The sequence below is a fragment of the Chiloscyllium punctatum genome, chromosome 12 (genome assembly GCF_047496795.1).
Source record: "Chiloscyllium punctatum isolate Juve2018m chromosome 12, sChiPun1.3, whole genome shotgun sequence".
In the NCBI taxonomy this organism is placed as follows: Eukaryota; Metazoa; Chordata; class Chondrichthyes; order Orectolobiformes; family Hemiscylliidae; genus Chiloscyllium; species Chiloscyllium punctatum.
This window is the reverse complement of record NC_092750.1, coordinates 9,578,885-9,604,309: the sequence shown is the minus strand read 5'-3', so window position 1 is coordinate 9,604,309 and position 25,425 is coordinate 9,578,885. Positions and strand designations below refer to the sequence as shown.

Here is a 25,425-nt window from a genome sequence, read left to right as displayed (position 1 = left end):
TACCTAAGTACAATGAAAAGTTTGTTTTGTGTACAGATTGTACCAAACAAATTGCGTGAGAGTAATAGAACAGAGCGAGGAGACAATGGTACAGCTGCAGAGAAGGTGCACAAACAGCAAGATCAACATTAAAGCTAAATTTGAGACGTCTACTCAGAAGTGTAATAAAATTGAGGAAAAAGCTGTTTTTGAACCTATTGATGTGTGCGTCTAAGCTTTTGTATCTTCTGCCTGAAGGAAGAGGATGGAATAAGTTATAACTGGGGTGGGAAGGAATCTTTGATTATGCTCCTGAGGCAACGAGACCTCTTGATGGAGTCAATGGATGGAACTGAAAATGTGTTGCTGGAAAAGCACAGCAGGTCAGGCAGCATCCAAGGAGCAGGAGAATCGACGTTTCGGGCATGAGCCCTTCTTCAGGAATCTTCATTCTTGAAGAAGGGCATTTGCCCGAAACGTTGATTCTCCTGCTTCTTGGATGCTGCCTGACCTGCTGCGCTTTTCCAGCAACACATTTTCAGCTCTGATCTCCAGCATCTGCAGTCCTCACTTTCTCCTCAATGGATGGAAGGTTGGTTTGCGTGAGGGACTGGGCTGTGTTCATAACTTTCTGTCGTCTCTGACAGTCCTGGGCAGAGCAGTTGCCATACCAAGCCATGATCCACCATATAGAATGCTTTCTATGGTGCTGCCAAAACAATTGTTAAGTCTTTACAGACATGCTGAATTTCTTTAGCCTCCTGAGGAAGCAGAATGTCAATGTGGGTAGGACAATCCAAGAAACTGAGCCACTATATATAAATAAATAAGGGTGTGCTCATTTATGACAGAGATAAGGAGAACAGCTTTTTCCTTTGTGCGTTTTGAATCTTTCAAACTGTATTCCTGAAAAGGCAGTGGAAGCAAAGTATTTGAATGTCTTAGGGCAGAAGCTAATGGATTCTTAATAAACAAAGGCTGTCAGGGGAAATGTGAAATCATCAGATTAACTGTTGAAAGGAGGATTGAGAGGTCAAGTTGTCTCCTCCTGCTCCAGCTTTGTGTGCTCACGTGCAAGCTTAAGTCCAATTCAGTGTGGAATAATTAAATCGTTCTTTTGACCATTTAAGTTCTACTTAGATGAGCTGGAGTATTCTCTATATGGGGTCGAAAAATGAGGTGCTGGAAAAGCACAGCAGGTCAGGCAGCATCCGAGGAGCAGGAGAGTCAATGTTTCAAGCACAAGCTCTTCATCTTTTCCAGCCTTTACCTGATGGAGAGCTCATGCTCAAAACATTGACTCTCCTGCTCCTCGGATGCAGCTTGACCTGCTGTGCTTTTCCAGCACCACACTTTTCAACTCTAATCTCCAGCATCTGCAGAGCTCACTTTCTCATATTCTCTGTACAGATCTGGTTATACCACTGAGCATTCCCCTGCCTCCACCTCACGATCCAGGGTATAACATGGACCCAACAACTGAAAGGTGACTTTATTCAGGAAAGAAGGAGGGTGGCTGATGTTAGAGATGTCAATCAAAAAAACATCATAGAACATAGAACATAGAACATAGAACATAGAAAAATAGAGCGCAGTTCAGGCCCTTCGGCCCTCGATGTTGCGCCAACTGAAGCCTACCTCACCTACACTAGCCCAATAACCTCCATATGCTTGTCCAATGCCCGCTTGAATGACCATAAAGAGGGAGAGTCCACCACTGATACTGGCAGGGCATTCCATGAACTCACAACCCGCTGAGTAAAGAAAATCGTACACTTTCTTTTGAGGTTAGAGCTGAGACAGAAAATAAAACCTGCAAAGTTTGTGTGAGGCTTCTCATCTTGAGTCAATCAGGACAAAAAGTCTGCTTACTAATGAATGTGGACCCAGATTCTCATGAGGTATAAACTGTCGTCCCCTTTAAGATTTTGTATTTTTGCAATTCGGTCCTGATGAGTGCAAGATGGAACAGCTTTGACATGAGTTTTCTCAGAAATACTCAAATTCTTGCTCCCTTTGGAGAGGCGGCACTGTGGTATTGCTACTGGACTGGTAATCCAGAGTCCCTGACAGTGGGTCTCAAGTTCAGCAAGGCAGATGGAGAAAGTTGCATTTGATAAAGAATCGGAAATTATAATGCTAGCCTAATGGTCATGATTTGGAGACGCCAGTGTTGGACTGGGGTGTACAAAGTTAAAAATCACACAACACCAGGTTATAATCCAACAGGTTTATTTGGAAGCACTAGCTTTTGGAGCGCTGCTCCTTCATCAAGACCGCAATTCTCCACAATCACCTGATGAAGGAGCAGCACACCGAAAGTTAGTGCTTCCAATTAAACCTTTTGGACTATAACCTGGTGTTGTGTGATTTTTAGCCTAATGGTGACCATGAAATCGTTGAAACCATCTCATTCACTAAGTTCCCCTGTAGGGAAGGAAATCTCACATTTTCCTGGTCTGGCCGACATGTAACTCCACACCAATAGCAGTATAGCTGGTTCCTAACTACCCTCTGAAATGGCTTGGTAAGCAACTCAGTTGCATCAAAACCATGGGCAAAAGGTGGGTACTGCAGATGCTGGAGATTAGAGTCAGGATTAGAGTGGTGCTGGAAAAGCACAGCAGGTCATGCAGCATCCGAGGAGCAGGCGAATCGATGTTTCGGGCAAAAGCCCTTCATCAGGAATAAGGTTGGGAGCCTCAGGGGTGGAGAGATAAATGGGAGGGAGGTAAGGCTGGGGAGAAGGTAGCTGAGAGTGCAATAGGTGGATGGGGGTGGGGTTGAAGGTGATAGATCGGAGAGGAGGGTGGAGCGGATAGGTGGCAAAACCATGACAAATATAAACTAAGAAATGAAAGTGGTCAGATCATGCATCAATGACCCAGGCACCAGAAACAACAATAACACATCCAGCCCTGACAACTCTTCTGAGTCCTTTCTACTAACATCTGGGGGCCTAGAATCAAACTTAGGAAAGGTGCCTCACAACCTAGTCAATCAACGGTCAGACATGGTCATACTGATGGAATCATATCTTACAGACAATATCCCAGCCAACACCATCACCATCCCTGGATATGTCCTGTTCTAGTAGAGATAGCAAGGAGGGTGTTACTTTGTGTGCTCGCAACATTGACTCTGAATCTCATGGTCAACCATGGACCAAGAAAACTTCTGTTGATTGCCACCTACTGCGATCAATACTGACATAATCTTCCTCCACTTCAAACACCATCTGGAAGAGTGTGACAGGGGTACAGAACTACTCTGGGTAGGACTTCAGTGTCCATCACTGAGAGTGGTTCTGTAGCATCAGTACTGACTGAACTGGTCAGGTCCTAAAGGATGTACCTTCTGGACTGGGTCTGTGACATATGGTGAAGGAACCAACAAGAGGGAGAAACCTACCTGACCTTGCTCTCATCAATCTACTCTGTCCACGAGAGTATTGGTAGGAGTGATGACTACACGGAATCCCATTTTCACATTGGAGATACATACCCGGACAGCCTACAACTCTCTCACACACACACACACACAAATACATGCACACACAACTCTCCATTGCATTATGTGACACTACCACTGTGCTGAATGGAACAACATTTGAATAGATATAGATCTAGCCACTAAAGTTTCGGTTTCCATGAGGAACAGTGGGTATCAGCAGCAATGACATTATCCAACTATAAATCAGCAATCCCAGAGTCCAGCAATTTCCCCTCTCTACCATTATCATCAAGGCAAGAAGTTCAGTGGAGAGTGCAGGAGTAGCACCAACATACCTAAACTGAGAAGTCAACCTGTCGAAGCTATAACGCAGGACTATCTGAATGCCAAAGAACAGAAACAGCATGCAGCAGACCTAGCTAAGTGATCCCACTCCCAACGGATCAGATCTAAGCTCTGCAGTCCTGTCATGAATGGTGGTGGGCAACTAAATAATTAACAGCAGAGGCTCCACAAATATCCCCATCCCCAGTGATGGAGGAGCCCAGGGCCCAGAGCTGAAATGTTGACATCCAATATCAGCCATTAGTGCTGCATGGATGACCCTTCTCAGCCTCCTCAGGATCCCCAGCATCACAGGTGACAATCTTTTATCCAATTCAGACTACTCCATGGTTGGAGACACTCAACATTGCAGAGGGTATGGGCCTGATAATTTTCCAGCAACAGTACGCAGGATTTGTGTTCCAGATATATGCGTGTGTGGAATGGGCTGCCAGAGGAAGTGGTGGAGGCTGGTGCAATTACAACATTTAAAAGGCATCCGGATGGGTATATGAATAGGAAGGGTTTAGAGGGATATGGGCCAAGTGCTGGCAAATAGGACTAGATTAGGTTGGGATATCTGGTCGGCATGGATGAGTTGGAACGAAGGGTCTGTTTCCGTGCTATACATCTCTATGACTCTATATAGCTGCACCCCCAAGTCAATTTGTTCTAATCCAATTATTAGGCTCATGGCTGTCCAGAAATGCAAAAAAGTTACTTGGTATGTCTTGTCTGCGAAAGCCAGGACAACCTCCAAATTACTGTTGCATCAGTCTATTCTCAATCATTAATAAAGTGATGGAAGGGGTCATCAGGAATAACTGACACACTGATGCTCAGTTTGATTTCTGCCAGGGCCATTAGCTCCTGGCCTTATCACAGCGATTGTCCAAATAGGAACAGAGAAGCTAAACTTTCTGGATAAAGTGGGAGTAACTGCCCTTAGTATTAAGGGTGCATTTGACTGAGTCTGTCAGCAAGGGGTCCCAGCAAAACTGGAAAGAAACTGAATTAAGGTAAAAACTCTCTGCTGGTTGGAGTCATACCTGGCACAAAGAAAGATGGTTGTTAAAGGTCAATTATCTCATGCCCTGGATAACACTGCATGAATTGCTCAGAGTATTGTCCTTGGCCCAAAAACAGAAATTACTACAGAAACTCAGCAGTAGCTGTGCAGAGAAAACGAATTAACATTTTGAGTCCAGAGTTAATGAAACAATTATCGGGAAAAACTCGTATGGTTCACTAATGTCCTTTAAGGAAGAAAATCAAGCATCCTTACCGAGTCTGGTCTACCTGTGAATCCAGACTCAAAGCAATGCATTTGACTCTTAGCTGCCCTCTGAAATAGTATCTGAGTGGAGCAGGGGTAGGCTATTCGGCCCTTCGAGTCTGCTCTGCTTTTCAATAAGTTCATCACTGATCTGATAACTCCATGTTCCTGCCTACCCCTAATAACCTCTCACCTCCTTGGTTATCAGGAATCTATCTACTTCTGCATTAAAAATTTACAAAGCCTCTGCTTCTACTACCCTTTGAGGAAGATATTCCCAAAGACTCACAAATCTCCATGACAAAAATGACCCCTTCTCATGTCTGTTTTAAATGTAAGAGCTGCTTTTTTAAACAGTGAAACCCAAGATGATGGAGGGTGGAGGGTGGAGTAATGGTAATACAGTTGACTTTCAAGAGGTGATGATTAGATTCTCTCCAGTTGGAGGTGGCAATGGTGGGCCTAGTGGAGCACTTTGATAATGCAGGCCGTGTATCCTTTGACTGCACATCCACAAACCAAAATGATCCAAAACCCAAAATTTGTGCTCAAGTACGTCCTCACCGACGGCACGGTGGCTCAGTGGTTAGTGGTTAGCACTGCTGCCTCACAGCGCCAGGGACCCGCGTTCAATTCCCACTTCAGGCAACTTTCTGTTTGCACATTCTACCTGTGTTTGCCCGGGTTTCCTCCAGGTGCTCTGGTTTCTTCCCACAGTCCAAAGATGTGCAGGTTAGGTGAATTGGCTATGCTAAATTGTTTGTAGTGTTAGGTGCATTAGTCAGTGGTGAATGTAGGGGGATGGGTCTGGGTGGGTTGCTCTTCGGAGGGTCGGTGTGGACTTGTAGGGCTGTAGGGCCTGTTTCCGCATTGTAGGGAGTCTAATCTAATCTAATCGAACATCAATTTGATAATTGTTTGGCACAGCGTAAGTTATTAACCCCTAGACATAGGGAATATCAATAAATACTGTGGTTAGCACTGCTGCCTCAAAGCGGCAGGGACCTAGGTTAAATTCCAGCCTCGGGCAACTGTCTGTGTGGAGTTTGCACATTCTCCCTGTGTCTACATGGGTTTCCTCTGGGTGTTCTGGTTTCGTCCCACAGTCCAAAGATGTACAGGTTAGGGCGAATTAGCCATGCTAAGTTGCCCTTTGTGTTCAGGGATGAGTAGATCATGGGTAAATGTAGAGTAATGGGGAATGGGGAATGGGGAATGGGTTTGGGTTGGGATACTTTTCGGAAGGTCGGTGTGGACTTGTAGGGTTGAAGGGCCTGTTTCCACACTGTAGGGATTCTCTAAACTAATTCTATAAAAGTCATTACTATCAAGACAATTTTACAATCCCAGATCATAGAATCCCCGCAACATGGGAGCAGGCCATTGAGTCCACACCAACCCTGCGTTGAGCATCCACCCAGACCCACCCCCTACACTATAGTATTGCATTCTCCATGGCTAATCCACCCACCCTGGACACTATGGGCAATTTCCCATGGCCAATCCACCCTAACCAATTCACCCCACGGGGAGAATGTGCAAACTCCACACAGTCAATTGAGTCTGGAATCAAACCTGGGTCCCTGCACTGGGGGGCAGCAGTGCCATCTATACAATGGGATGTAATAAGATATTGTAATTAAATTCAAATTCCACCAGGTGCCTCTGGGGATTTCAAACCCATGTCCCTACAGCATTAATCTGGACCTCTGCAGTCCATTGGCACTAGAGGCTAGGATTTTAATTGAACATTTGAAAACTGAGATTGATGGGTTTACTTTAGGCTGAGTTTTTATGGAAATAAATATGTTAACTGCAGTTGAAATAAAGATAAGCTTAAAGCAAGAGTAATATTGGACTCCAAAGATTTCTTTCTCCACAGGTGCTGTCATTCTGCTTTAAAAACTTTCTGTTTTGTTCTACCCCCAATCTCCAGCAACCACAGCACCTTACTTTTATCTAATTGCGTGGTAATGTCTTTTCCAATTGTGGCCGGTCCTCTGGGGAAATGGACTATGGGAGACAGAGGATGTTATTTGACTGGCAAACAGCGTGACAATCAGAATACAAGGATCTAAATTGGTCTGTTAGAAAATTGCAATGCATCTTTATCTCATACTTTTAACGATTGTGTGTGTGTGTGTGTGTGTGTGTTTGTGTGTGTTAGTTAACCACATTCCTACGTAAGAGGAAAATAGTTACATGACGAGCGCTTGTGTTAGACCCCTAGAGAGGACAGACAGAGAGATGAGATCTGGAAGCTGGAATCTGAAAATATAAATCAAGCAGGTTCATTGAGGCGGAGAGACGCTGGTTACATCTGATCTGTCCGAGAAAGCTAACACGCACAGGAATTTTCTCAACGAGCAACCAACCACTGGTAAGGGTTATCTGACTTTTTTTGCGAGAAAAAAAAAGAAACATAAACTATTTTTCAAAGTTACTCTAAGGAGCCACACAGTAGCTGATCAATTTCAGCCTCAGTTTATGCGAATGGTCTCTAAGAAGTTAATTGTTTTTAATGATTTTGTTTCTGTAGAGTCACTCTTAGTGAAGTTTGTAAATACATGCTATTTGTGTATTGTGAAAAATAAATGTCACGGTTCATTCAGCTGATTATTTTTAATCGCGTTGGTGTTGGATACAGTGTATGGGAATGAGCATTTAGGAACACTTTTATGCTTTGGAGAATGGATATCTTTTTCCATTTAATACTGGAAGTGAATCTTGCTACAAGCAGAACTGTGGCAATGGCCAAATCGAAGTATTCCATTGAAGGGGAACGTGGAGAGTGCAGATCTCAAACTGCACTAACTCTGTTTTTGTTTTAATCACTCCTCGGATGTGGGCAGGTCCAGTGTTTACTCCCCGTCCCTAGTTTCCCCTTGAGAAGGTGGGGGGTGAGCTGCCTTCTTAACCCGCTGCAGTCTCCCTGCTGTGGGTTGACCCACACACTTTGTAGCAGAAGAAAATGCTCCCCCCCGCCCCCCCAACCTCAGCCCACACTAAGAAATCACAAGCCCAGTCGGGTGCCAATTTACAACAACAAGTTGCACTTATGTAGCACCCCATCGCAAGTAGTTTAGCAGCAGTGCTAACAGACAAGGTTTGACATGGAGCCTGAGAGAGGGAGTTCTGAGCACAGGTCCCTATCAGAAGATGATTATATAGTTGTGTGCAAGGAGGAGTGAGGTAGAGACGCTGAGGGGAGGATGGTGCGAGATAGGGGGAGACAGGGGGCAGCAATAGTGGAGCAGTCGAAGTCAGGAATACACAAGGGACCAGAGTCGGGGGAGTGCAGAGACCACGGAGGGCTAACAGAACAGCAGGGAAGTCGAAGTCTCATTGTGAAACTTATACTTACAAACGCATCCCTGTAGAATCCAGCTTAAATTGCTGTAATTAATTGTGGAAACATGCCGTCCAAAATCCCAATCAAACCTTTGAAACGGAAGCGCTGTGTTACAGTGAGTATGTACATAGGACAATAGTACAGCATTATAAAACACTTTGTTTAAGTATAGAAGATTCTGAGGGGGATTGGTGAGATGGATACTGAAAGGAAACAGTCTTATTGGGAAGTCTAGATCTGGGGTACAATTTCAAAATCCAAATTCTTCCATTTAATACAGAAATGAAGAGGAGTTCCTTCTGAGTGGACGATTAGTGCTTGGAATTATTTTTCACATAAACCAGAAGAGAATGAGTAAGTGAATACAGGAGTCGCACGGTGCCTCAGTGGTTATCACTGCTGCCTCACAGCACCAGGGGCTTGGGTTTGATTCCACCCTTGAGTAAACTGTCTGTGTGGAGTTTGCATGCTCTCCCCGTGTCTGCATGGGTTTCCTCCCACAGTCCAAAGATGTGCAGGCTAGGTGGATTAACCATGGGAAATGCAGGGATTGGGTGGGGTGCTTTTTGGAGGGTTGGCATGGGCTGAGTGGCTTGCTTCCACACTGTAGGGATTTTATGAATACTTCCAAGGCTGAGTTAGGTAGATTTTTGATTGTCAAGGGAGCAAGGGTTAAAGGGCAGAGGCAAGAGTGTGGAAGTAAGGCCATATCAGACGTGAGAGAGCAGGCTTGATGGCCAGAATGGCCAGCGTTTGATTCGGCTTCTTTGGCATTCTTCAGCCTGGAGACAGTGCAAACAGTCCAGTGATGAAGAGGGTGAGATGGAGGGGCTAGGCATCAGACACCCAAGCTAACAGTAAGAGTGTAAGGACATCAGGAATGCAGCGGTGGGTTAAAACAGCCAGTCTAATGAAAGGTTCTGAGGCCACAGGTAAACCCAAGCCAAGTAAATAATCCGATTCAACTGTAAGTGTTAAACACGGGTTGTGGACATGAACTCAGAAGGTGAATTAACCACAGAGATTCAGTCAGTATGGCAGGGGAGATAAAAGCATATATGGTGTGGACTACCCAGCAAGATAGTGTCTGCACAACCAAGAGAACAGTGAATCACTTTTTGTTGCTGAAACCAGGAAGAAGAGGTAGAGGGTGAGCCACAATGATATTTATATGTGGGCTAGGCTCGGGCAACCTCTGATTTTACTGCACTCTGAACAGCATTGACAGACACAATTCCGTCGAGATTAGAGTGGTGCTGGACAAGCACAGCAGGTCAGGCAGCATTCGAGGAGCAGGAGAATCAACGTTTTGGGCATAAGCCCTTCATTAGGAATTCCTGACCTGCTGTGCTTTTCCAGTACCATACTCTTGATTCACTTCATATCCCCCCATATCCTTAGCCAATGAAAATCTATTGATTTTCCTCTTGAAAACATTCACAGTTTTTTTGGGGGGTGGGATTGGGGGAGTGAATTCCAGATTTCCATTGCTTTGTCTGAAATGTGCTTCCCAATTCCTGTCCAAAATAGCATAGTCCTAACTTTCAATCTTTATCCCCTCATTTTTGATCTTCTCATGAAGGGAAATAGTTTCGGTTTATCTATTCTACTGAATGTTTTAAAGATTTTAAACACTTTGAATAGAGAGCCCTTCTATCTGTTAAACTCGGGGGCATTTTCTTCATTACTTAACCCTTTCATACGCTGTACTTTTGCTAATGGTATAGTGGTGATGTCACTGGGTTCATAATCTAGAGGCTCAGACTGATGTTTTTCAGAAATAGGTTCAAATCCCACCACAGCAGTTGATAGAATTTGGCTTCCATCAACAGAACTGCCATTGAAAGCAAGTTATCATTGATGGTAGCCCTGAAACCACCAATTGTTGTTGTAAAACCTGATTTGCTAAAGAGGTAAGGAAACCTAACCTGCAAGTAACTCCAGACTCACGGTAATGTGGTTGACTTTTAGATGACCGAACATGCCACTAATTCAAGGTCAATTAGGGGTGGGCGAGAGATTGGTGGTGGTGGATGGGTTTACACTTGTGAGACATTGACTTCAACACTGGGCTGGAAGGGAGCTGTTCTAGTGGGATAGGTTTCATTGGAACCTTGCTGGGAATAAAATCGCTGCAGAGGGGAGATAAACCAATAGAGGGCTTGAGAGAGAGGAATAATAAGCTTACAAAGCAAGCCAATATGGCAGTAATATAGGGCAGTTATTTGAGTAATAATATTCAGTGTATACAAACAGATTCCACAAACATAGAAAAACAACAGCCAATCAGGACAAAGAACGAAAAATGGTCAAAAAAAGGCGAAATTAATAGCTCTTTAAATGAATGCACACAGTATTCAGAACAAAATGAATTCAGTTAATGGATGTAATCTCTCAGCCATTGCAGAGACAAGACTGCACTGAGGTCAAAGCTAGGAACTCAATATTCAGGGATCTTTGACTTTCAGAAAGGACAGGCAGAGAGTAAAGGGTAGTAGACCAGCAGTGTTATGGGATAGAATAAGTACAGTAGTGAAATAACTGCACAGAGGCTGGGATCCCATCACCAAGTCACCCTTTATTTACTTGTCCACAGTACACTGGCCCGGGGTCAGTCCCCTGAACTGAGGAGATTCGAAATCCTCTGGTTGTATAGCCCTTTATTTACTAGGGCACAGTACTCTGGCTGTGGACAGCCAGTTTAGAGTCAGTCCCCTGAACTGAGGAGATTCTGAATCTCCTGGTTGTATTTTTTTTTCTTTTTCCTAAACCCCCGCACTACTGCCTAACAGCGGTAGTACTTAATTTCCCCAGCACCCATGATGTGTGCGTGCAAGTATAGGGCACAGTGAAGACTAACAGATGTATAAGTCTTTATTCATTTACCACCACCAGGAAGAAAGGAAACACACTAGTGGCCAGTGACAAGCAGAGCCCTTCTCAATGAAGGGCAATGCTGCGTGATCATAAAGATGAAGGAGAGGACAGGGACTAAATCAAAATACAATCAGAGGGGAAAATAAAACACTCCACACCTCGTGGTGCCCAGCTCTCCCCTGGTTATAGTTATTTTTCACAAATGTGGAGATTCTAATCTCCTGGTTATATATTTTCTCTCCTTCACCCCCGCACTACCACAGTCAGGTGGTAGTGCTTATATTTTCCCCAGCACCCCATGGTGTGTGTGTGTGTAGGTGTGAGACACAGTAAAAGACACAAAGTTTACAAATCTTTATTCAATTTCCACCACAGGAAGAAAGGAAACACCCAAGTGGCCAGTGACAAAGGGTGAAGGGGAAATCAGGGACTAAATCAAAATACAATTGGAGGGGAAAATGAAACACTCCACACCTCGTGGTGCCCACCTCTCCCCTGAGTATATTGGTCAGCCAGGGATCTCTGATTGGCCCCCAGTTTAACAACCCCAATAAAGGATCTTATAGTCAATGGCTCCAATCATTACAAATAGCAAGAAGTGATCTTAAATCAGAAGATGTAGAATTCATAAGGCTATGATAAGAAATGAGAAGAGAAAGAAAACACTGGCAGGAATAGTGTACATTGGCCATCCAACAATAGCTGTACAGCAGGACAGAGAATAAATAAAGAGATAATCAGGGCATTAATAATGGATGACTTTAATCTTCATATAGATTGGGGTAGTCACATTGGTAGAGGAAGCCATGAGGAAGCATTCACAGACTTAAACAGTGACTAATGAACTTAAAGGATTCATTACATACCACCTGCAAAACTAATATCATTTACAAGATACCATGCAAGAACTGTGAAAAAAAAACACTACATCGGACAAACGAGCAGGAAACTTGCCACCAGGATACATGAACACCAACTGGCCGCCAAAGGACACAACCCACTCTCACTAATTTCTATACATACAGACAAAAAAGGACATCACTTTGACTGGGAAAACACACATCCGAGGAGCGGCGAAACAAAGCCATGTTTGAGAATTCTTACAAGCATGGCATTCTAACCGGAACTCCATCAATAAACACATCAATTTAGATTCTAACTACCTTCCCTTGAAAAACAAAACCGGAAATGACATCAACCACCTTAAGAAACCAAGATCTATAAATAGAGAGGTGGGACATACCACCAGCACTTCACCGGAGACTCTCACTGATGATGTTATCCAGTCATGGTGACAAAATGTCTGAATACAAACCTTCCAGCTCAGCGAGCTAACTTACAGACTTATCAACAACCTGAGCTACAAATCCTCTCAAAATAGTTAATTCACAGAGTGTATTCGGGACAGCTTCCTAGAACAACACATTGTGAATCCAGCTAGGCTATTATGGAAATGAGGCAGGTTTAATAACCAATGTCAGGGAAAAACATCCTCCTGGAAACAGGGACCATAACACAGTAGACTTGAGCATTCAGTATGAGAGGGGGTTACCTGGTTTGAAACCAACTGTGCTGAACTTAAAATGAGAATAATTACAAAGAAATTATTTCAGAGCTGGCTGGAGTAGACAAGGAAAGGGGTTTAATGGCAAAGATGGTTAAGGAACAACGGAAGACATTTAGGAAAATAGCTTATGGTTCACAATAAAGATATATTTCAGTGAGATAGAAGGATTTTGAGAAGGGTATAAGCCAATTGTGGTTAACTAGGTAAGTCAAGGATGGAATCAAATTAAAGTTTAAAACATATGATGTGACGAAGATTAGTGATAAGCCAGAGGATTTAGGAAAGTTTTAAAAACAAAAAGCAATCAAGAAAAAAAAGAGGGAGAAGATAAACTTTGAGAGCAAACTTGCAATTAATATCAAGATGGATGGTAAGAGCTTCTTTAAATATATAAGGAGGAGAGAGAGGCCAAAGTTAATGTGGGCTCTTTGAGAATGAGAAACGGGAAATGGTAGAGGAATTAATGAATACTCTACAGTAGAAGACACTAATAGAATTCCAAAATTATGAAATATTCAAGGAGCAAATAAATATAATAACTATTACTAGAGAAAAGGTGGGCTAATGGAATGCATCCTAGGATATTACAGGAAGTAGCTATAGAGATAATGGATGCACTGGTAGTAATCTTTCAAGAATTCTCAGAATCTGGAAAAGTCCTTGAGGATTGAACATCAAAATGTAACACTTTTTTATTTAAACAAGAAAGGAGACAAAAACTAGTAATTATAGGCCATTTAGACTAAGGCCTGTTATTGAACATAGAACACAGAACATAAAAAAGTACAGCACAGAACAGGCCCTACGGCCCACAATGTTGTGCCGAGGATTATTCCTAATCTAAAATAAAAAAACCTAACCTACGCACCCCTCAATTCACTGCTATCCATGTGTATGTCCAGCAGTCATTTAAATGTCCCTAATGACTCTGCTTCCACCACCACCACCGGCAACGCATTTCATGCATTCACAACTCTCTGCGTAAAGAACCTATCTCTGACGTCCCCTTTATACCTTCCTCCTAACATCTTAAAACTAGACCCCTTGTGCCAGTCAATCCTGCCCTGGGGGAAAGTCTCTAGCTATTGACTCTATCTATTCCTCTCATTACCTTGTATACCTCGATCAAGTCACCTCTCTTCCTCCTTCTCTCCAGCGAGAAACCTCTGGGCTTAGTCAACTTCTCTTCGTAAGACAAGCCCTCCAGTCCAGGCAGCATCCTAGCAAACCTTCTTTGCACCCTCTCCAAAGCCTCTGTATCTTTCCTATAACAGGGCGACTAGAACTGGACACAATATTCCAAGTGTGGTCTCACTAGGGACTTGTAAAGCTGCAGTAAAACCTTGTGGCTCCTAAACACGATCCCCCTGTTAATGAAAGCCAAAACACCATATGCTTTCTTAACAACCCTAGCCACTTGGGTAGCAACTTTGAGGGATCTATGCACTTGAACACCAAGATCCCTCTGTTCCTCCACACTACCAAGAATTCTGTCTTTAATCCTGTATTCAGCATTCAAGTTCAACCTTCTAAAATGCATCACTTAGCCTTTATCCAGGTTGAACTCCGTCTGTCATTTCTCAGCCCAGCTCTGCATCCCGTCTATGTTGCACAGCAGCCTACAATACTATCAATGGCACCACCAACCTTTATGTCATCAGCAAATTTACTAACCCACCCCTCAACCTCCTCATCCAAGTCATTTATAAAAACTACAAAGAGCAGAGGCCCAAGAACAGAGCCCTGTGGAACACCACTATCAATGACCTCCAGGCAGAATACTTTCCATCTACAACCACTCTCTGCCTTCTGTCAGCCAATCAATTCTGAATCCAGACAGACAAATCTCCCTGTATCCCATACCTCCTGACTTTATGAATGAGCCTACCATGGAGAACCTTATTAAATGCCTTGCTGAAATTCTAACCCTCAGAATTCTTTCCAAGACCTTGCTGACCACAGACACAAGACTGACTGATCTGTAATTGGCAAGGATTGCCCCATTCACCTTCTTGGAAAGAGGAACAACATTCGCCACCCTCCAATTCTCCAGCACAACTCCTGTGGAGAGAGAGGAAGCAAAGATCTTCACCAGCAGCTTAGCAACCTCCTTTCTCGCTTCCCAGAGCAGCCTAGGATAAATTTGGTCTGGCCCTGGGGACTTATCAATCTTAATGTTTGCCAAAATTTCCAGCACATCAATTTCATCAATCTCGATCTGTTCAAGCCTCTTTCCCAACTCCTCAAAGTTCTCATTCACAAGGTCCCTTTCCTTAGTGAAAAGTGAAGTAAATAACTCATTTAGGGCTTCCCCAATCTGTTCAGACTCCACGCACAAGGTTCCTACGCTATCTCTGACTGGCCCTGATGATTGTCTTATTTCACATGTATGAGTAAAATGCCTTTGTGTTCTCCCTAATCCTTCCTGCCAAGCCTTTTTTGTGCCCCCCTCCTGGCTCTCCTCAGTCCATTTCTGAGCTCCTTTCTCATAAGCCTGTAATCCTGTAAAGCTGTGCTAGATCCTTGCTACCTCCACCTTACGTAAGCTGCCTTCTTCCTTTTGACGATATTGGGAAAATGTCGGAGCTTATTATAGAATCACTGCATTGCAGATCAAGGCCATTTGGCCCATCTGCATTCACCCTCTGAAGGGCATCCCACTCTATCCCTGTAACCCTGCATTTCCACTGGACAATCCACCTGGCCTGCACATCTCTGGACACAATGAGGCTATTTAGCATGGCCAACCCACCCAATCAGCACATCTTTGGACTATGGGAGGAAACCCGAACACCCGGAGGAAACCCACACAGATACGGGGAGAATGTGCAAACTCCACACTGACAATCTCCCAAGGCTGGAATCAAACCCAAGTCCTTGGTGCTGTGAGGCAGGAGTGCTAACCACTGAGCCACCAACATATTATAAAGGATAAAGTTAAAAATCACATGACACCAGCTTATAGCCCAACAGGTTTATTTGGAAGTACCAGCTTTCAGAGCCCTGCTCCTTTGTCAGGTAGCTAGTGGAGTAGGATCATAGGACACAGAAATTACAGCAGAAGATCAAAGTGTCATACACTGATTGAACAAACCATCAGTGAATGACACTATGATCTTGCTGGCACAGTGGCTCAATGGTTAGCACTGCTGCCTCACAGCACCAAGGACCCAGGTTTGATTCGAGCCTCAGGTGACTATGTAGAGTTTGCACGTTCCCCCCAGTGTCTGTGTGGGTTTTCTTTTGAGGAATACAAGCAGGATAAATAAAGGGGAAGCGGTGGATAAAATGTATTTGAATTTCCAGAAGACGTTTGGTAAGGCAAAACATGTACGCAACTTCATAAGATGAGATCCCATGGAATTGAAGGTATCACATTAAGATGGGTAGAGGACTGGCTAACTAATAGAAATCAGATCATTGGGAAAATGGGGACATATTCAGGATGGCAAGCTGCAGCTAGTGGAGTGTCACAAGAATCAGTGTTGGAGAAATAATTATTCACAATATTATAGATTAATGATGTGGATGAAGAAAGTGAACACTATAGCCAAGTTTGCTGATGATGCAAAAGTGGGAGCGAAGGCAAGTGGTCAGGTTGACTCAGAGTCTGCACAGGGAAATGTGCAGATTAAGTAACTGCAGAAAGCTACACATAGGAGGATTTAGGAGTCCTCATACATAAACCACATAATGCAAGGTCAACAGGTGATAGGGAAGGCAAATAGAATAGTTAAAGGAATGGAGCATAAAAGTAAAAGTAAAGAGGTCTTGATAAAACTATACAAGGCACTGGTCAGACCATAGCTGGAATCCTGTGAAAGGTTTGGGTCCTTTATCTGAGGAGAGACAGACTGTCATTGGAGGTAGTCCAGAGAAGGCTCATGAGACTGATCCCAGGTATGGAGTGACTGTCTTATGAGGACAGATTGAGAAGGTTGGGCCACACATTGGAGTTTGAAAGATTGAGTGGCAACCTTATTGAAACATATAAGATTCTTAGGGGACATAGAACATAGAACAATACAGCACAGAACAGGCCCTTTGGCCCACGATGTTGTGCCGAACATTTGTCCAAGCTTAAGCACCCATCCATGTACCTATCCAATTGCCGCTTAAAGGTCACCAATGATGCTGACTCTGCCACTCCCACAGGCAGCGCATTCCATGCCCTCACCACTCTCTGGGTAAAGAACCTACCCCTGATATCTCCCCTATACCTTCCACCCTTCACCTTAAATTTATGTCCCCTTGTAACACTCTGTTGTACCCGGGGAAAAAGTTTCTGACTGTCTACTCTATCTATTCCTCTGATCGTCTTATAAACCTCTATCAAGTCACCCCTCATCCTTCGCCGTTCCAATGAGAAAAGGCCTAGCACTCTCAACCTATCCTCATACGACCTATTCTCCATTCCAGGCAATCTTCTCTGCACCCTCTCCAAAGCTTCCACATCTTTCCTAAAGTGAGGCGACCAGAACTGCACACAGTACTCCAAATGTGGCCTAACCAAGGCCCTGTACAACTGCAACATCACTTCACGACTCTTGAATTCAAACCCTCTGCTAATGAATGCTAATACACCATAGGCCTTCTTACAAGCTCTATCCACCTGAGTGGCAACTTTCAAAGATCTATGGACATAGACCCCAAGATCTCTCTGCTCCTCCACCTTACTAAGAACCCTACCGTTAACCCTGTATTCCGTATTCTTATTTGTCCTTCCAAAATGGACAACCTCACACTTGACAGGGTTGAACTCCATCTGCCACTCCTCAGCCCAGCTCTGCATCATATCTAAGTCCCTTTGCAGCCGACAACAGCCCTCCTCACTATCCAAAACTCCACCAATCTTCGTATCATCTGCAAATTTACTGACCCACCCTTCGACTCCTTCTTCCAAGTCATTAATAAAACTCACAAACAGCAGAGGACCCAGAACTGATCCCTGCGGAACTCCACTCGTAACTGGGCTCCAGGCTGAATATTTACCATCTACCACCACTCTCTGACTTCGACCGGTTAGCCAGTTTTCTATCCAACTGGCCAAATTTCCCTCTATCCCATGCTTCCTGACTTTCCGCATAAGCCTACCATAGGGAACCTTATGAAATGCCTTACTAAAATCCATGTACACTACATCCACTGCTCTACCCTCATCCACATGCTTGGTCACCTCCTCAAAGAATTCAATAAGACTTGTAAGGCAAGACCTATCCTTCACAAATCCGTGCTGGCTGTCCCTAATCAAGCAGTGTCTTTCCAGATACTCATAAATCCTATCCCTCAGTACCCTTTCCATTACTTTGCCTACCACCGAAGTAAGACTTACTGGCCTATAATTCCCGGGGTTATCCCTATTCCCTTTTTTGAACAGGGGCACAACATTCGCCACTCTCCAGTCCCCTGGTACCACCCCCGTTGACAGTGAAGATGAAAAGATCATTGCCAACGGCTCTGCAATTTCCTCTCTTGCTTCCCACATAATTCTAGGATATATCCCGTCAGGCCCGAGGGACTTGTCTATCCTCAAGTTTTTCAAAATGCCCAACACATCTTCCTTCCTAACTCTTCTAGCTTACCAGTCCGTTTCATACTCTCCTCTTCAACAATACGGTCCCTCTCATTTGTAAATACTGAAGAAAAGTACTCATTCAAGACCTCTCCTATCTCATCCGAGTCAATACACAGTCTCCCACTACTGTCCATGATCGGACCTACCCTCGTTCTTGTCATTCTCATGTTTCTCACATATGCATAAAATGCCTTGGGATTATCCTTGATCCTACCCGCCAAAGATTTTTCATGCCCTCTCTTAGCTCTCCTAATCCCTTTCTTCAGCTCCCTTCTGGCTATCCTGTATCCCTCCAATGCTCTGCCTGAACCTTGTTTCCTCAACCTTATGTAAGCCTCCTTCTTCCTCTTTACAAGACATTCAACCTCCCTCGTCAACCAAGGCTCCCTCACACGACCATTTCTTTCCTGCCTGACAGGTACATACATATCAAGGACACGTTGTATCTGCTCCTTGAAAAAGTTCCACATTTCAATGACATCTTTCCCTGACAGCCTATGCTCCCAACTTATGCTCCTCAGATCCTGTCTTACAGCATCGTATTTACCCTTCCCCCAATTGTAAAACCTACCCTGTTGCACGCACCTATCTCTTTCCATAGCTAAGGTGAAAGTCACAGAATTGTGGTCACCATCACCAAAATGTTCACCCACTAACAAGCCCATCATTTGTCCCGGTTCGTTACCAAGTACCAAATCCAATATGGCCTCCCCTCTGGTCGGACACTCTACATACTGAGTTAGAAAAGCTTCCTGGACACATTGCACAAACACCGCCCCATCCAATCTACTTGATCTAAAGAGCTTCCAATCAATATTTGGGAAGTTGAAATCGCCCATGACTACTACCCTGTGGCTTCTGCACCTTTCCAAAATCTGTTTCCAATCTGTTTCTCCACATCTCTGCTGCTATTGGGGGGCCTATAGTAAACACCCAACAAGGTGACTGCTCCTTTTCTATTTCTGACTTCAGTCCGTACTACCTCCAAAGGCAGATCCCACTGGAACTGCCTTTCTGCAGCCGTTATACCATTTCTAATTAGCAACGCCACCCCCCTCCTTTTTTACCACCCTCCCCAATCTTACTGAAACATCTGTAACCAGGAACCTCCAACAACCATTCCTGTCCCTCTTCTATCCACGTTTCCGTGATGGCCACAACATTGTAGTCCCAGGTACCGATCCACGCCTTAAGTTCACCCACCTTATTTCTGATACTCCTTGCGTTGAAGTATACACACTTGAACCCATCTCTGTGTCCGCAAGTATTCCCTGTCAGTGCTACCTTCTCCACAGCCTCCCTACATTTTTGGACATCCTGAAAAACAGCTAACCTACTTGCTGGACTACAAGTCCAGATCCCATCCCCCTGCCAAATTAGTTTAAACCCCCCCGAGAGTGCTAGCAAACCTACCTCCCAGGATATTGGTGCCCTTCTGGTTCAGGTGCAACCCATCCTGCTTGTACAGGTCCCACCTTCCCCAGAATGCAGTCCAATTGTCCAAATACTTGAAGCCCACCCTCCTACACCATCCTTGCAGCCACGTGTTCAACTGCACTCTCTCCCTATTCCTTGCCTCATTGTCAGTGGCACTGGCAACAACCCAGAGATGACGACTCTGTCCGTCCTAGCTTTTAGCTTCCAGCCTAACTCCCTGAGCTCTTGAATGACCTCCCCACCCCTCTTCCTAGCTATGTCGTTGGTGCCAATGTGTACCACGACTTCTGGCTGCACACCCTCCCCCTTAAGGATTCTGAAGACACGGTCCGAGACGTCTCAGACCCTGGCACCCGGGAGGCAACAAACCATCCGAGAGTCTCGCCCATGTCCACAGAACCGCCTGACTGTCCCTCTAACTATAGAGTCTCCTATAACTAGTGCTCTCCTCCTCTGCCCCTTTCCCTTCTGAGCCTCAGAGCTGGACCTCGTGCCAGAGACCCGGTCACTGCAGCTTACCCCTGCTAGGCCGTCCCCCCCAACAGTATCCAAAGCGGTATACTTATTGTTGAGGGGAACGACCACAGGGGAACCCTGCACTGCCTGCTTCCTCCCCTTCCCACCTCTAACTGTTACCCAGCTACCTCTGTTCTCTGGCGTAACTATGTCCCTGTAGCTTCTATCTATCACCCTCTCAGCCTCTCGAATAATCCTCAGTTCATCCAACTCCAGCTCCAGTTCCCTAACGCGTTCTGTGAGGAGCTGGAGCTGACTGCATTTCCTGCAGATGAAGTCGGCAGGAGCATTAGTGGTCACCCCTACCTCAAACATCCTGCAGGAGGAACACTCCACTGCTTGCGCTGCCATTACTCTACACTTAGTCTCCAAAACAAGAACAAGAACTTACAGCTTACCTCCTCTAAGTTAGGTTAGAGGAAGAGGATGTAGGGCCTGGGGTTTAGAACACATCCACTCAAATATCAATCACTGACAGGGTAGACGCAGAAAGGTTGTTTCCCCTTGAGGAAGAGTCGAGGACCAGAAGGTACAATCTTAGAGTAAGTGATCGCATGTTTAAGACAAAAATGAGGAGGAATTTCTTCTCTGACGGCAGTGAGTTTGTGGAATATTTTGCCACGGGGGCTGCAGAGACTGACCATTAAATGTTTTCAAGGCTGAGACTGACAGAGTTTTAATCAGTAAAGGAATCAAAGGTTATGGAGAAAGGCTGGAAAGTGAGTTTGAGGACTATCAGATTAGCCATGATTACATTGAATAGCAGGACTTCTGGAATTTAATCAATATTAATCAATCGAAACCTGCATCTCCATTCTAAGTGATTGAAGACTTTATAGCAATCTTGGTTTGTTCAATACATTGCATCAGTTGTATGACACTTTGACCTTTTACTATAAATTCTGTGTCCTATAATCCTGCCCCATTACTTACCTGATGAAGGAACAGCGCTCCAAAAGCTTGTACTTTCACATAAACCTGTTGGACGATAACCTTCATTAATTCCTGATGAAGGGCTTTCGCCCGAAACATCGATTTTCCTGCTCCTCGGATGCTGCCTGAACTGCTGTGCTTTTCCAGCACCACTCTAATCCAGAATCTGGTTTCCAGCTTCAGCAGTCATTGTTTTTAACCTAGTGACAAATGGGGTACTGCAGGGTTCAGTGCTGGGACCCCAGCTATTCACAATGTACGTTAATGACTTGGATGAAGAAATTGAATGTCGTATCTCCGAATTTGTAGATGACACTAAGCTAGGTGGCATGTGAGGGGGATGGGGAGAAGGTGGGAATAGGATACTGAGATTTCATGACCAGCCATGATCATATTGAATGGTGGGGCAGACTCAAAGGGCCGAATAGCCAACTCCTGCACCTACTTTCTATGTTTCTATGTTTCAACGCCCACTTCCCATTAGAATAATATAAATAATTACTCTGGTGAATCTCTGGTGAGTCAGTATAACCTTCCTACGATGCAGTCTAAAACTGGAGGCAGCTACTCCAGACATAATCTGATGAAGGACTTATGCCTGAAATGTCGAGTCTCTTGCTCCTCTGATGCTGCCTGACCTCCTGTGCTTTTCCAGCACCACACTTTTTGACACTGATCACCGGCATCTGTTGTCCTCACTTTCTCTCATAATCTGACCAAGGCTCTTTACAACAGCTACAGGGGCGGCATGGTGTCATCCTGGTGTTACCAGGCACTGAGGAACTAGAGGAGCACTCTTGGCCTTCTCTCCCGTGATCTAGGGCCTTGTTTCCATGAGAAAGTCATGTTTGAATGTACAGAATTGCAATTCGCAAATTTAGCAAATCAGGATGCCTTTTCAAGTTAAAGGCAGGAGGTTTAGAGGGGATTTAAGGAAAGGTTTCTTAACCCCAAGAGAGCAGTGGGTGTCTGGAATTACTGTCTGGGATGGTAGTTGAGGTGGGTTATCTCACAAACTTTAAAAAGCACTTGAATGAGCATTTGAAGTTTCATAGAAATTGAGGAAATAGGCCGAGTGTTGGAAAATGTAAGTCGAAATGTATTTATGATACTACAGAATCAATGGGCTGAAGGGCCTCTTCTGTACTACATGATGTTAAGATTTTTGAACTTACTAAAAGATAGATGCATGAGAGAGAGAGGAAGTATCTCACTGACTATGGAGAACTTTGGTTCATTGTCAACCAATTTCTTTCTTCAACCTTACATAATTCATTTTTAATATATGAACATATCATGTGATATGATTTATATATCATCAGAAAGAAGCTGCATCTTTAAATGCCTTAGGTTATCCCAAAGTTCCTTGCACTCAATACTTTCGAAGTACCCTCCCTTTTGTAATATAGGAAATGTGGCAAGCAAGCTCTCACAAACAGCAATGTGACAAATGACCAGTTAATGTTTTGCTTTGTGTTATTTGAGACATCCACATGAACAGGGAGAGGCGATGGCCTAGTGGTATTATCAGCCCAATGTTCTAGGGACCTGGGTTCTCCTCCTGCCACAGCAGATAATGGAATTTAAATTCAATTAAAAATCTGGGATTAAGAGTCTAATAGGGACCATGTATTGGTTGCTGGGAGAAAACCCAGCTGTTTCACTTGTGCCCTTAAAGGAAAAAAATCTACTGTCCTTACCTGGTCTGGCCTATATGTGACTCCAGAACCACAGCAATATGGTTGACTCTTAACTGCCCCTAGGATGGGCAATAAATGTCACGCCTGCATCCAATGAATAAAATAAAAACCTCTAGGCAACAAACACTGGCTTAGCCCTCATCTTGTGAATAAATTTTTAAAATATGAACAAGGAGAGAAATCCCCATGTTCTTCTGCAAATAGTACTTGGGATCTTTTGTCATTCACCTTGGAGAGCTTGGTTTAATACCTGGTTTAGGACAGAGGGTACATTGGCAGGCTCAATAACCAAGGCCTGGGAACACTGAGAGGCCATTGCACCCTAACTGGGGACATAGGATCACTGTGTTTGGGTCAGGGCAAGGTGGGCCACAAAGATCAGAGTCAAGAGCAGGACCCACCATTTCTGTCTCTAGGACTGGTTTAATAACTCCTTCAGTAAATACCATGTAGTATTTACATGTCATAGTCAATGTTTACATATTATCCAGGCATCTCTTAAATTCCATGCATGACTAGTAACTTGCTCATATTACATGGATGGGGGGGGGGCGGGGAATGGCATGAGCAAATTACTTATACGGTGAGCTAGTGCAAACACGATGGGCCAAATGGCCCCTTTCTGCAGTGGAACAATTTTAAATGCGTTTCCTTTCTGTAGCGTTCAGGACCTTAATTGGTGCCAAATTCATGATGTTATCTTTCTCTTCAGATCAGACCAGACCAGGATGTTCAGTCAGAGCTTCATGATGCTCTCAATTCTCCTCGTCGTGTCCTTTGTGTCACTGAAAGGTCACGAGGTCAAGGGTGAAAGGTTTGTGGGCAGCTACAGCAATGAGGAAAGCACAGCCAAGATGGAGGAGGAAGAGGAGGAAATGAAAAGCCTGCTGGCCGTACGAATCCTTGACCCGAGTCTCGGAAACCCCATGGCAGCCGAAGGGAGCGACCGGTATCCTGACCGCTCACAAGTCAAACGTGAAGACCCCGCATCGGTTCGCCCCCTTGATGCGGTGACCTATTGGCCCAGGAGGACATTCACCTTGCCATTCCAGTACACTTTCGACATGCAGAGGGGGAGGGAGATGTTGCTGTCCAGGAGGAATAGCAAGGGTACCAGGTTCTCCTTGTCCCTGGATGTGCCCACCAACATTCTCAGCATCCTCATTGACCTTGCTAAGGCAAAAGATATGAGGGCAAAAGCTGCTGCCAATGCTGCACTGATGGCACGGATTGGAAAATGAACAAAAGAAAAATTAACTTGTACCTAAAGTGTAGCTTTTTATTCATGTTCTGATTATTTATTGTGTAATAGACAAATTAAATCTATTCTTGAATCATTCCAGCACTTCTGGTGGATTTTTTCCTTTGCATTTTGCTCTGATAATCAAACACAGGGCAAGATTTGTAAGCTTTAATGTCCTAAGATGCTTCACATGAACTTTGTCAAACACAATTTGTCATTGATTCATCTAAGGGAATATCAGGACAGGTGACTTAAAGCTTATTCAAAGAGGTAGCTTTTGAGGAATGTGTTTGGAGGAGGTGAGATATAATCACTGTACACTCAGCCCCCCGAGGGAGGTGGGTACTGAAAATGCTGGAGATTAGAGTCAAGATTAGAGTGGTGCTGGAAAAACACAGCAGGTCTGACAGAATACAAGGGGGCTGATTAAGGGCTTTTGCCCGAATCGTCAATTTACCTGCTCCTCGGATGCTGCCTGACCTGCTGTGCTTTTCCAGTACCATTTGAATCTTGACTCAGCCCCTTGAGTCTGCTAGACCATTGAATAAGATGGTTGGCTGTGGTTATAACAGAGCCCAGAGAGATCAATTGGTTAGGGAGAATGGGTAGAATTCTAAAGCTTAAGGCCCAAGCAATTGGAGATATGGACTCCCTGGGTGGGGTTAGTTGAGGTGGGTTATCTCACAAACTTTAAAAAGCACTTGAATGAGCATTTGAAGTTTCATAGAAATTGAGGAAATAGGCCGAGTGTTGGAAAATGTAAGTCGAAATGTATTTATGATACTACAGAATCAATGGGCTGAAGGGCCTCTTCTGTACTACATGATGTTAAGATTTTTGAACTGACTAAAAGATAGATGCATGAGAGATAGAGGAAGTATCTCACTGACTATGGAGAACTTTGGTTCATTGTCAACCAATTTCTTTCTTCAACCTTACATAATTCATTTTTAATATATGAACATATCATGTGATATGATTTATAAATCATCAGAAAGAAGCTGCATCTTTAAATGCCTTAGGTTATCCCAAAGTTCCTTGCACTCAATACTTTCGAAGTACCCTCCCTTTTGTATTATAGGAAATGTGGCAAGCAAGCTCTCACAAACAGCAATGTGACAAATGACCAGTTAGTGTTTAGCTTTGTGCTATTTGAGACATCCACATGAACAGGGAGAGGCGATGGCCTAGTG

At 44.2% G+C, this 25,425-nt stretch overlaps 1 protein-coding gene across 1 annotated transcript; it reads left to right on the top strand.

Annotated features, from left to right (window-relative positions):
* The first annotated feature begins 7,352 nt into the window (after window positions 1–7,352).
* LOC140483465 (urocortin-3-like) lies at window positions 7,353–24,230 on the top strand. The gene is made up of 2 exons (XM_072581661.1): window positions 7,353–7,412; window positions 23,702–24,230. Exon 2 carries the CDS (start codon window positions 23,718–23,720, stop codon window positions 24,228–24,230), a length of 513 nt encoding a protein of 170 aa, XP_072437762.1. The 5' UTR covers window positions 7,353–7,412; window positions 23,702–23,717.
* The last annotated feature ends 1,195 nt before the right edge of the window (window positions 24,231–25,425 follow it).

Coding starts and splice junctions, on each gene's coding strand:
- LOC140483465 (XM_072581661.1), top strand. CDS start 23,718: ATGTTCAGTCAGAGCTTCATGATGCTCTCAATTCTCCTCGTCGTGTCC.